The sequence below is a fragment of the Cnephaeus nilssonii genome (genome assembly GCF_951640355.1).
Source record: "Cnephaeus nilssonii genome assembly, chromosome: 11".
Lineage (NCBI taxonomy): Eukaryota > Metazoa > Chordata > Mammalia > Chiroptera > Vespertilionidae > Cnephaeus > Cnephaeus nilssonii.
In genome coordinates, this window is record NC_137082.1 from 30,883,979 (window position 1) to 30,897,149 (window position 13,171).

The 13,171-nt window shown below is 43.0% G+C and overlaps 1 protein-coding gene across 1 annotated transcript in view; it reads right to left on the reverse strand.

Annotated features, from left to right (window-relative positions):
* Positions 1-8,087: 8,087 nt before the first annotated feature.
* TMC2 (transmembrane channel like 2) overlaps positions 8,088-13,171 on the reverse strand; it is a gene marked incomplete at both ends in the record, with an annotated part of 49,397 nt that continues 44,313 nt past the window's right edge. The window contains 3 exons of the mRNA XM_079784947.1: positions 8,088-8,305; positions 11,279-11,381; positions 12,248-12,326. Coding sequence (XP_079641073.1) covers positions 8,088-8,305; positions 11,279-11,381; positions 12,248-12,326 — 400 coding nt within the window. The remainder of the gene's footprint in view (positions 8,306-11,278; positions 11,382-12,247; positions 12,327-13,171) is intronic.

Consider the following 13,171-nt stretch of genomic DNA (forward strand, 5'->3'; position numbering starts at 1 on the left):
AAGGAAGAGGGAGAGAGATATGAAAACATCAATGATGAGAATCATTGATCTGCTGCCTCTTGCATGCCCCTTACTGGGGATCGAACCCTGATCTGGTTCATAGGTCTAAGTTCAACCACTGGGCCTGAGCTCACTCTTGAAGCCAAATATATTAAACTTAAAAATATGGATGGTAAATATTAAAATCTCAATATTGCTTGCAAACATTAAATTCTGTTACATATATCCACTTAAAATCATGGGTCTAAATCAGTTATTCCATTTCACATTTTAAAACGGAATTGCAAAATTATAATATTAAATTCTCTTAAATGTTATAAATACCAAATTAAATAGATGGTTTCAAAATGTAATGGAGAATATTAATGCTATGACTTTGTTTTACTTCATTCTTTCTATAGTTAATCCTAAATATTCCTGGAGTTACAGGTGCTTATCTGCTACGGTAGGGGCTTTCAAAGAAGTCAGAATCCATTAATGGATTGCAGGGTTTAGACATTCTTGACCAGCATTAAAAAGAAAGGACGAAAGAGAATAGGAAATAGTAATACGTCACATAAAGGGAAGGGGTATTGGTTTGTAGAATTTGTCTCAGCTAAACATACATCTGTATACAAATATGTATGCCCTAGTAAACATATGCATAGTATATGTGTACATATAGAAATACATATGCACACACACAAATATGTGTAATTTCTGTGGATTAGACTGAGAGTTACTAAGCTGAAAGCTAACATATTTTGGATAAATAAATCTGCCTCTGAGTCAAAGCATGAGGACCAGGAGCACTGATGTGCAAGGAGAGGAGAAGATGAATGTCTCAGCTCAAGCAGAGATAGAACTAATTTATATTTCCTTCACCTTTTGTTTTTTTCTGGCACTCAAAGGATCAGATGATGCCCATCCACATTTGGGAGGGCCAGTTCACCAGTTCAAATGCCTATTGCATGCCAGGTATTTCTAGTTGCATGGATACAATAGTAAGCAAACCAAGTCAGTACCATCATGGAGTTTACATTCTATGGGGAGATGAAAAATCAAATAAATACGTTGATAAATGTTAAGGAATGTTGCATTGTTTTATAGAGGCCCTCAGTGAAGAGGTGACAATTGGACAGAGATCTTAATCAAGAGAGTAATGCAGAGATCTCAGAGAAAAATAAAAACATAACCCTTGACCTCTGACTTCAGAGACTTTATAATCCTGGAAGAATGAACATAAGAAAGTGCTGAAATGAAGTAGTATGGGAGGCAGAGCAGAGGTAATTTGGTGGTGGTGGTGGTGGGGGTGGGGGGGCAGGGCTCCCGAGGAAGACTTTATGGCCAGAGGGGTTTTTAGGTATTAGTAGAAGAATGTGTAGGTTGTTAAGAGATGAAGGAAAGAGAGTGGAAGCAAAAGCCAGAAACAAGAGAAGAACCTGCTAGAGGTGTAAGAGTCATCCTGGTCAGTAGTTGCAGAAAGACTGAAGTATCTAGCATGTAAAATCTAAAACAAGCTTTCAATGAAGGTCAGATGAATTTCTTGATCTGATGAGACTCTTATTCTTCACTAAACAGTGTTTGGTTGGAGATCAATGTGGAGGTGATGTTCCAGCGGAGAAAATGTCCTTCGTGGGCAGCAGGTCTGAGGGGCAGCTGTGTGTTTCCAGGCATGTTCCAGACTCCAGCTTTAAAGCCACGCGGCGCCTGGGCCTTTTCTTTCTCTGTGCGGATAGGACTGTGTACCCATGGGGAAGGATCCTACACTGTACCACCCATAACTCTTTTACTTAGCCTAGTCTGTGGCTCACTGTGTCATTTTGGTGTAAATTAACCCAGAGTTTTTACTTTGAGCAATGGGCAATGCTAATGGAAATGGAATGTGCTATAGTCACGTGCCACACAAGGACTGACCTATATGACAGTGGTATACCATATAGCCTAGGTGTGTATTAAGTTATACCATCTAGGTTTGTGTTAAGTACACCGTATAATGTTCTCACAATGACAAAATTGCCTAAAGTGCATTTCTCAGAACTATCCTTATGGTTAAACTGAGGATGACTGTTTAAATTCCAATGACTAGTTTCAGGCCTGGTGGCTCAGTTGGTTAGAGCATTGTCCTGATAGGCCAAGGTTTTGGGTTTAATCCCTGGTCAGGGCACAAGAGTCAGCCAATGAATGCATGAAAAAGTGGAACAACAAATCAATGTTTTCTCTCTTTATTTAAAAAAAAAAAAAAAAAAATCCTTCAAGAAAGGAAATTGCACGAAATAACCACAAGATGGCGGCAGTTTACACATTTTGTGAACGAGACAGTTAAAAGGCTTCTAGCAATTAATTCGTTTGCCCTTTTTTCAAATGTGAAAAGAAACCCTGCTAAAGTTTTTGATAATGAGTTACCCATATATGCAACATTGATTTTTAAAAAAAAATATATTTTTTATTGATTTCAGGGAGGGAGAGAGAAATAGAAACATCAATGATGAGAGAGAATCATTGATTGGCTGCCTCCTGGCATGACGAAATGGAACCATGACCTCCTGGTTCAGCCGCTGAGCCACACTGGCTGGGCCGCAACATTATTTCCATGGACACAGAAGAATGAAAGGCATCGAAGGAAGACCATCTAGCCCAGTGTTCCCCCCCCCCCCTTTTTTTTTTTTGGCTATAGCTTCTGAAGCTCAGAGTTTATTGGAATTATAGGATATAAAGGGGGGAAAATAGAAGATATCTGTAATAGTATCAACAATAAAAATATATTAAAAAAAGAGTTATAGGGTAAAAGTTTTGTTCAGATGCTGCTGTTTGTGTTCATAACCTGAGTCTGAGGATATTTGATCTTTTCCACACCTGTGATAATATTTTATTTATTGATCACTTAACATAATGCTTGGCACTTAGTTTTACATGTGTCAACTGGTTGAATCGCCAACAGAATTTGGAGGTTGGGTTTATATGGCCCTCATTCCAGATATAATTTGGTGATGGACATATCTGTATGCTGTATTTACCTCATGTGCCCCAACCATGAGATTGTAAAATAACTTAGTTTTTCAAACTAATGCTACATTGAAGAATAAATTATCTGGTATAGTACTGCAGACAGCTGTCTTCAATAGAAATCCTCAGCACTCAAAAACAAGCCCAGTTTACAAAGTTGGTTGGTACTCATGCACCTGGTGATTTTGCCCTTAAAGATTGTGTTTCAGTTTTTGTTCCCTAGGAACTAAAAGGTATAAAGTGCTTACTTGCCCTAGTCTTAGGTTTTAAAGGTATCACTTGGAAACTGTTGTATCGAAAATCAGAGACGCCTTAATGGACAAGACGCCTTAATGAGCCAATTAGGAGTCATCTTTATTGCTCGAAGGTTCAGAGCAGATTACCTCTGTCAAATTCTGAACAAACACAGGAGGGAGTATTTCCTTTTTATATCCTTCTAGTTCTTTGTGTAAGTTATTTTTGTAGACAGCTTGTAACTTTGAGTACATATCATATCTAGCAAACACTTGTCATATCTATACAGACACCTTGTAACCTTGAGTAGCATATCTTTACAGACACCTGTAACCTTGAGTATCATATCAAATCTATACAGACACCTGTAACCTTGAGTATTAAATCTATACAGACACCTGTAACCTTGAGTAACATATCTATACAGTCACCTGGCATCAATATCAGCGTATCAGTTAGATGGCTAGCTTGCAAGTTCAGACAATTAAGTTTATCTTTTTTATTCAAGCAAAAAACTAAGTTATTTTACAGTCTAAAAATAACAGAGTTGACCTACAGAATAAGAGACTGTCTAAGATTAACATAGTTCAAACAGCAGTTTCAAACAGCAGTTTTCCAAAGGAGGGATTACTCTGCTACAAAACAACACATGGGATTTTAAAATATTCATTTAATAATCTTTGTCTTTTATTGGGAGGTTTTATTACATTAGCATTTATTTGATTTTTAGAGAGAGAGGAGGGAGAAAGAAACATCAATGAGAGAGAAAGTCATCAATCGGTTGCTTCCTGCATGGCCTCTACTGGGGATCAAGCCTGCAACCCAGGCATGTGCTGTGATGGGGAATTGAACCAGTGACCTCTTGGTTCCTGGGTAGCTGCTCAACTGCTGAGCCACACCGGCTGGACAGCATTTATTTTGATTCCTGATATACTAGTATTTTAAATCCTCTTATATGCTTTCTATTTGGCGTAATTTTTGTTGTTTCTTTGCCTTCCTTCCTCCCCACCCCCCCCTCCCCCTGCTTTCTTGGAGGTACAGTGAACCTAAGATCACTTTAAAATTTTCCATTTGAGTTTTTTGGAACACACAGTTGGTATGGGAATTTAGATGCTTTGTGTGAGGACTGCCTTGTTAATATAAATTCTCAAGGGAGACCTTTCTCCTCTACTTCTACCAAGATCAAGAGAAATAAATGTTCCTTTATGCACGCAGGTTTATTTCTTATTGTTCCTTACAGAGCCTGAGGAACTTTGATGCCGCAGCTTTGGGTGGGGTGCTACAGAGCATATTGGAAATGACTTTACTGAATTGAGGATCACCAGTGTAGTGGGTGCTGTTGGTACCCTGCCCAGGTCCCCTCCCTGGCTGGTGCATCATTCCCCAGTTTCTGTGAATTTGCAAGTCATGGGAAAATCAGGTGCCCAACTTGACCTTCACCTAAAGTGTGTTCCTACTTATGTGATTCTGTGTGCAATGGAGCTCTTTATGGACATTGAGCATGCAATTAGAAAGAAAGGGTCTGTCTGCAAAAAGAGCTTCTGACAGATAAAATTCAGTGTCTGTTTCATTTCCCCCAGTAAGGAATACACAGACAAACTAGGGTAATGTCACTAAGACACTAGTTACAATTCTCTGGGTAAATTGTTAAGTGGACTTTCTTATTCAAATCATTCTCAGGTGACTGAAAGAGAGAAAGAAGGGATGGAAGAGAGGGAGAAAGGAAAGAGGGAAGAAAGGAAGGATGGGAGGAAGAAAGATGGTCTTTATGCTCGATGGTCCATGGACAGGCTGCATAGAGAAGTTTTAAGATGGAATGAACTGGAAGCTCAAACCCGAGAATAAAGAGATGATAATCTTTAGAATGTTCCCTAATAACATGTCCTACCTGTAAAGCCACACCACATCAACACCCTACTTCTCTTACCTATGCCTTTTTCCTCTACCCATCTCCCTAGCTCACTGGAAGTTTCCTGTTGCTTGAGGAGCCACCATTAACTAATCCTCTGATGGATGTCTTTCAAAAAACCTTTAGAGTTTTCTTGGTAGAGTTCTTGTAACTATTTGAATTAGGAAACATCCTGTTAAAATATGTTCAAAATTCTTTGTTAATCACCCCCTTCAAGAGATGCAGCCTAATCTTCCCTTTGAGTGTGGGCTAGACTTGCTGATTCAGTTCTAATGAGTAGAAAGTGGTAGAATTGATGGTGTAGCTTCTGAAACTAGGTTATAGAGGTATTGTGGCTCCGCCCTTGCTCTCTCAGATTACTTGCTCTGGGGGAAACCAGCTGCTAAGTTGTAAGGACACCCCGTCAGCCCTATGGAGGGGTCCATGTGGAGAGTAATCAAAGTTTCCTGTTAATTGCAGCAAGGAACCAAAGCCTCTTGCCAACAGCCATGTGTGTGTGCCATCTTGTGAACATATCTTCCAACCCCAGTCAAGTCTTCCAATGGCTACAGCCCTGCCCGAGATCTTGGCTGCAATATCCAGCACCATAGCTGCCCAGTTAAGCCACTCCCAAATTATTTTTATTTTATTTTTGAATTACAGTTGACATCCAGTATTATTTTATATTAGTTTCAGGTGTACAGCATAGTGGTTAGACAATTCTATAATTTATGAAGTGATTCTCCCAATAATTCAAGTACCTAGCTGAAACCCTACATTGTTATCACAATATTATTATCATTCCCAAATTCTTGATCCACAGGAAACTAACTGTAGGAGATAATAAATGTTTATTATTATTATTATTATTATTATTATATATTTTTAATATATTTTATTGATTCTTTACAGAGAGGAAGAGAGAGGGATAGAAAGTTAGAAACATGGATCAGCTGCCTCTTGCACACTCCCTACCGGGGATGTGCCCGCAACCAAGGTACATGCCCTTGACCGGAATCGAACCCGGGACCTTTCAGTCCGCAGGCCGACGCTCTATCCACTGAGCCAAACCGGTTTCGGCAATGTTTATTATTTTAAGCTCTTAAATTTTGGGGACAGTTTGTTGTGCAGCAATAGAAAGCAAATATTCCCTCACATAAAATTATGCATCACCAGAACAGGGTAATTTGTGTCTATGGTGGGTGTTTGGGTACATTGATAGCCATTAGAAGCCTGACAGTAGTCACTGCCAGGAGTGATGACTGAGGTCTCTCTTGTTCCCTTCCCCAGGGGCTGGCATTATCCCCAGGCAGGATGACTTGAAGGCCAGGTATCAGCGTGGTGGCCAATGTTGGGTCTTGCAGCCCTGATTGGTAGGATTAGATTCTGTCGATTCTTATGTTGAGGTCTCAGATAGGTTAGTTCGAAACCGGGGTGTATTCTCCAGAAGAAGGGATGTGATGCACAAACATTTTTGGATTGCGGGGGGCGGGTTGGATCTCGGTTCCAGGAAGATGGGGCCATCAGCCATATCTTATTTAGTCTTGCCTGGAGATGAACTTGGGAGAAATAATTTATAATTTCTCTCACTCCATCCCAGGTTGTGTGTGAAGTTTTGGAGCTGGGCTGAGAAAGGGAAGGAAGTTGGAAATTATTTTAATTGTATAGCTTATGAAATCTCTATCAGGACTTTGCCTGACTTGCAGGGTGTGGGGATTCTCCTGAGAATCTCTGGGGACTTGATTGGGTGGTGGTTGAGGGACAGGACCACTTTTAGGACGTGCAGAGACATGGAGTGAGAATGTCCCTTGATCCTGAAGCCGCATGCTCACCTGGGTCTGGGGGCACCAGGTAGAAGAAAGGAGGAAACTGCCAGCAAGATACCTGGCTATTGAAGAGTCTTGGATTGTGACTGTGCTGAGCCTTTGCCCTTGCTGGCAACACCTCAATGGTCTGGCCTCCTGGCTTATGCTGCCTGGAGACATTTTGCATAGAACCCCGTGACACTAGTCAAGGGTGGGGAACATCCAGCCTTCGGGCCATGTAAGGCCCGCATAATCATTTAGTCTGGCCCTGTCAAGGCACTAGGGGTGAGTTAATTAAATGTTTGACCAAATACAGCAGGCTAATTTTGAAGTTGATGGTTTTGTATGGCCCTCGAATGATGTTATAAATACCCAATGGCCCTGGGCAGAAAGAAGGTTCCCCACCCTGCGTGAACACGATGGTCAAGGCAAGGCTCTGCATTGCACCCTTTGCAAAACTCCTCAGAGATCATCTTCAGCTTCTCCTATACAACAAACAGGCTATTACATTCCTTTTATAATTTGGTGCATGAGAAAGATTTTCTGCCCTGAGCAATCTTACGTTTCCTTCAATTAGATAAGAAGGACTATGTTACTCCCTCATTGCCTTGCTGCTAGGAGGCTCCAGTGCATTTCTGGTGCTTAATGGCATGGGCTCCCCCTCAGACTAGATTCTGGGTCACCATCTTCCCACTCACCATGGCTGGACTTGGGTCCATTTAGTTTTATTTTCATTAGCTTCTTATACCTTTTATTCTAGCCATCTCACCTCCTTTGTATAGAGGTGATGGTCAGGATAGGGCCCCTGTGCACCCTCCTCCCAGTTGGTGGAGCTGGTAGAAACCTGTGTCCCAACATGGGTGTCAGGAATATGATGGTGGTTGCAGCCCTGCCCCCTTCTCCCAAAGCCTGGAGCCAAGGGAAGCCACCATGAGTGCAAGGTCCAGAGCTATCTGCACCAAGATACTGGGAAGGACAATTATGGGGAGACAGGAGGCTCATCTCCCCTAAAGGGCAGATGAAGCCATGGCTTGAGACTAAGTAGTCAAAACCCCCACATTCAATAAGTGGAGAGAGAACGTGTGTGTGAGAGGAGAGAAAACACCGATTTGGGCATGTGAGGTGGTGGGACTTGAGGTTCAGCCCCAGGAAGGGTCTCTTCTGAGTCTCCGTTGTCAGTGGGGAGGTCTCTGAGGACTCTTTCTAGAGGCTGACCTCCCAGGATGAGTCTGAGGCCCGGGTTGGCCAGAATCTGGTCTGATGCCAGGAGGCCGAGATATAGGGAGATGACTGGAGGCAGGCAGCATGGTCCCACTGGCAGAACTGGAGGTCCCAGGGCCCTGCGCCCTCTTGCCCAGGGTCTGGCTTTGGCTGGCAGAGTGAGGCGTGGTCCCTGGAAAAAGAACCAAGACAAGGATGAGGATATGAGAGATTTTGCTACAGTTTTTTTTTTGGTATGGAATAGAGCCCTCTGGAGCTGTCCTGCTCAGTATGTAGATTTCAGTCCTATTTGGTGATTTGAGAAAGGTCAGATCACCCCCAGGCCTCTGGGGACACCTTGGCCTAGCCTTTGCATGAACAGATCTGCTGGAGGAATATGATCTGCTGGCTGGAGGACTAGAATTTGAATGCTGGCCCGAGGCTAGACTCTATGGACCTGTTTTTTTTTTTTTGAGTATAAAATTGGGACAACAACAGCCTCACAGGTGGCTGCCAGGGTCAAATACGATGATGGAAGGGGCTGTGTAAACTGGAATCAAATCCGATTTCCAGCTCTTTCACGCACTTGTTTCCTTCCCTTCCCCTAACTCCAAGTGAGGGGCGGTTACTGGCTTCTTCTTTACCAGACCCAGTTTCCATTACGGATGGGCGTGGCCTTGACCGAAGTCCAGACTTTGATGTGCGCCACTTCCAGGCGTGAGTTCTAGGCTCTTCCCCTCGCACTGGCTCAAGCGGGTGGAGTCACAGGATGATCGGAGCCAGGGTCCCCGCATCATCACTTGGGAAGAAAGTGGCCATCAAATCGAAATACCCAATTTGGACATTATTTTGAGTGAGAAGTAAACTTTTATTGTGTTTGAGCCATTAGCTGTTTGGGGCCTGTTTGTTATAACAGCTAAGATCATTCTGGTGAATACTTCAAGAAGAGAAGCTAAGTGAGGGCGGCAATGAGACTGGGAATTTTCCAGACTAAAGGTTGACCATCTTCCTAAGCTCCCATGGATATATTCAGATAACTCTTTTTTTTTTTTAAAGTAAAAATTGCAGTACTGATTTAGTCAGTATTAAATTAAAAGAGCTTTAGATCTGTAATAAGAATTAAAATTTGAAGAAGGGCAAGCTTTAAAACAGCAGCCAGTAGAGAAAGGAGGGGAAAGAAGTGGGTCAGGAGGGCAGGCACGTTGAGATTCTGGAGACGTTTGACAACTGACAAACCAAGGCAAATGTCTTGGCTTCTCATGGAAAACATTTTGCACACCTATTTTTCCTTCCATACATAAGTCTATCAGTGTCCAAAAACATCCACCCATTTTTTGTTTTGTTGGTGATATTACAACATAGTATTGCATTTGCTCCATTTTCTGACCTGTGTGGAAAAGTTAGGTGATTTCAGATATTTCCCTCAGCTTCACAATAATAAGCTGCGTCAGTTCGATGGGCTGCTGGTCGATCTGATGGACGAGGACTGTAGCTCCACACATTTTGGGAGACTCGCCAGGGATAGGTTCTATTTTGACACAGGCTTCTTGTCCTCTTTTTGCAACATCCACTGATTTACTTGTGACTTTTTACTATTCAGTAGTAACTTGTCCCATTCCAATATCAACACTCAGTACTAGAATACTTGTTATTATTCATTAAAAAATATATAATTGATTTTAGAGAGGAATGGAGAGGGAGAAAGAGAACCCACAACCTGGTGTGTGCCCTGACCGGGAATCAAACCAGTGACCTTTCGGTGCATGGGATGATGCTCAACTGAGCGCCACCAGCCAGAGCATTATTATTCTAATATTAACAAAATGTTTGCTAGAGATGTACATGGGTGCCCTATTTCTCCTGACTAGAGGATCCGGAAAATTGAAAATAACTGATGGAGGATTTTCATCTTGCAGGGAAATACTGCTATATATTTAAATTCTTGTTTCTTTTTCTGATAGTCTTGCCTACATGTTCTAAAGGTATCAAATAATTTCTGCACTAAAAATTATAACTCATAAACTGTCAATCATCTCTTGTGCATCTTGTTCAGTTCTCACACCAAAGGCCAAAATCACAGCCTCCCGGCACTGTTTAATTTTAAAACAGGGACAATCCTTGGAAGATGGGATCACCTCAGAGATGGTCTCTTTCAATTGGACCTTTTCTTACTCCCAAGGTGGAGATGGCTTTTGATTAGTCTCCTCAGAAGCCCTGTGATACTTTGGAACGTATGTGGCTGTTTCTTACCCTTTTATTCTAGATAGATATTCTAATGTTTTCTTTTTAAAGATAATTAAAAAGATAATTTGCAGCTGCTAGGTTGCAAATCTCCCTATGCGTCCTCCAAAGAAATCATTCAAAACAACATAGAAAACAAATACCTTCCCCATCCCCGGGCAGCTGTGACCCATGACAGCTGACACTTTGAGCATCTTAAAGCGGTGTGGTGGGACCAATAGTTCTCAACGTTGGGTTAAGTAGCCAGACATTAGAAGGATGTGACATGGGAACTAACAGGCTCAGGAGAGAAAGTGAAGAAGACAAAAATCATTTCAGAAACAACTGAATTACGAGGAACAGAGAGAAGAAAAGTTACCACAGAAGACTTGGAGGGTAGGAACGAGTGAGACAACCCTACAGGACAAGCAGTGCTATTTCCCCATGTTACAGAGGCCGCTCGTTTTCATCGGTCCTATCTCTGTGCCAGGAATTCTGGAAAGCACTTTAACACATGATCCATCGCATTTTCACCGCTGCATGAGGTCAGCATTATAATTCATTCTTTTAAAATATATATATATATATTTATTGATTTCAGAGAGGAAGAGAGAGGGAGAGAGAGAAAGAAACATCAATGATGAGAGAGAATCACTGTTCGGCTGCCTCCTGCACGCCCCCCCCACCCACTGGGGATTGAACCCGCAACCCGGGCATGTGCCCTTGACCAGAATTGAACCCAGGACCCTTCAGTCCGCAGGCCAACGCTCTATCCACTGAGCCAAACCGGCTAGGGCTATAATTCATTCTCATTTTCACTGACCCAACTTCATAAAGCTAATAATCACCCGAATTCTGATTTCAATCCCAGATCTGATTTCACAGCATATACTCTTTACACCTTTCCATGTGGCCTTGTAAAAAGTAATCATGACAGGGAATTTACCTGCTTTGGTGGCATTTTTGGAGCTGTCTTTAGCTGTGTCCTCGGAATCTCTGGCTGTGGCTCTGTCTTTGACAGATTTGTGGCTCTTCTCAACTTCACGGAGCTGCAGGAAAACATTAATGGTTGGTCTTGCCCAGGGAAATGGGTGTTTGAGCTCAGGATGGTGAGATCTAGTTGGCAAGGACTCCATCCATCTTCAGTTCTTGAGAACTACCTTAAATCGCCCGTTATTAGTCCTCATGACTGACTGCAGGGGGCAGCAGAGCTCAGGTTTGCACAGCGTTTGAAGGCGCACCTAGCCCTGGAGGCTGGAAGCCCTCAATGGAAGTTCAATGGTTTTCTTTCTCTGGGCAGGAGACCGGTAAGGTTAAGGAGATGGGGATGGGGATGAGGATGGGGAACTGGCTGTGAAGCAGATGAGATTCGTTCCCGTAGAGGCATCGAGGAAGTAAGGAGGACAGGGTCTAGAGAGGGTTTACCATATGTAGGAGGTGAGGGTGGGGGAGCTGGGAGAATGGAAGAGAGCAGTCTGAAGCCAGCTAATGTTGAGAGAGGCTGCCTGAGCTTGGAGGAAACTTCCAAGACCTCCTAGGCCACAGATCACAAGCAATATGTAGTTTTGACAACACTGTTTTCTTTAGTATTTATAGTATGAGTCTTAATCTATAGGAATTATTGTGGGTACTGGTTTTATGATGTGTGAACATTGGTTGAATTCATTGAATTTCTCCTGTTCTTCAGCAACCTCTCAAAATGTAAGTAATTATTGTTATAGACACCCAAATATCCCTAGAATGTAAATGCATGCTGTTGAATCTCACAGGCTGCTACCTGTCATACAGGTATTTTTGGCTTTGATTCAGAAGAAAGCCATTTAGAGCACACAACTGGGTTCACAGAGCAAATCAGCAAAACACAAAAACATGACATCATTTTTACCTTCCAGAAGGAAACTCTCGACAGACTCACCGCTTGGATTTTCTTCCTCAGCTGGGCATTGGCGCGGGAAAGGGTTTTGGAAACCGAGTTCAGGTAGTAGATGGCCAGGCTGTAAGAGAAAAGCATGCCTCCTGTGGGACGGCGGCCTTGGAGAGTGACAAGAGCTGGATGCCTTTCCTGAGAAATCAGGGCAGGCTTCCTGGAGTCGGTGCCAAGGCCTTGCCCCTGGGCAGGGTGGAGAGAGGCTCTACCATCCTAAATCCTCCACTTAACATGGACAAAAGGTCCTGGACATCCCTGCTCTCTCTATCTGATGGAACGTGGACATGACCTACACATTTCTACCTCTCAGAGTGCTCAATAAAAGGCGGCTAAAGGAACCATCCCTCTCATGGAAACCTGAAGAGGTGGGGGAGTAGCAGGGTGTCCTGTCTGCAAAAGAAGCTGCTGTGTTTCCTGGGCACTGCCCCGTGCCAGGCTCTGTGCCCCCACTGGTTTTGATGAAACTCCATGAAGTGGAAATGATGATTCCCATCTTTACAAATCAGTATCCTGGGATTCAGAAAGGTTAAGTAATTTGCCCAAGGCCAGCCCCTCTATTAGTGCTCCTCAGAGCCAACGTTTGAAGCCAAAGCTCTTTTCACAATCGTCAGGTATGGAGAGAGGCAGAGCTGCTAAGTACCTGCGCCAAGTTCGCCTAGAAACACAACTGCAGATGCCCTGGAGGTCCCCTGCTCAGTTGCACGGGTGGAATTTCTTTCCTGAGTTGCTGGTTTTCAGCATCAGGCTCCCACTGGCTGACTTCAGGACTGGGTGTCCTTTGAGGTTATAATCTGGGCTTCCCTTTCACAGGACCTGCTGGGGCTATGACGTGGACTGTACCACCTGAGAACAGAGAGGCCCCTTGGGTTGGGTGCTCAGCCAGCCTGTTAGCTGAGAGCTTTTTAGGTTCAT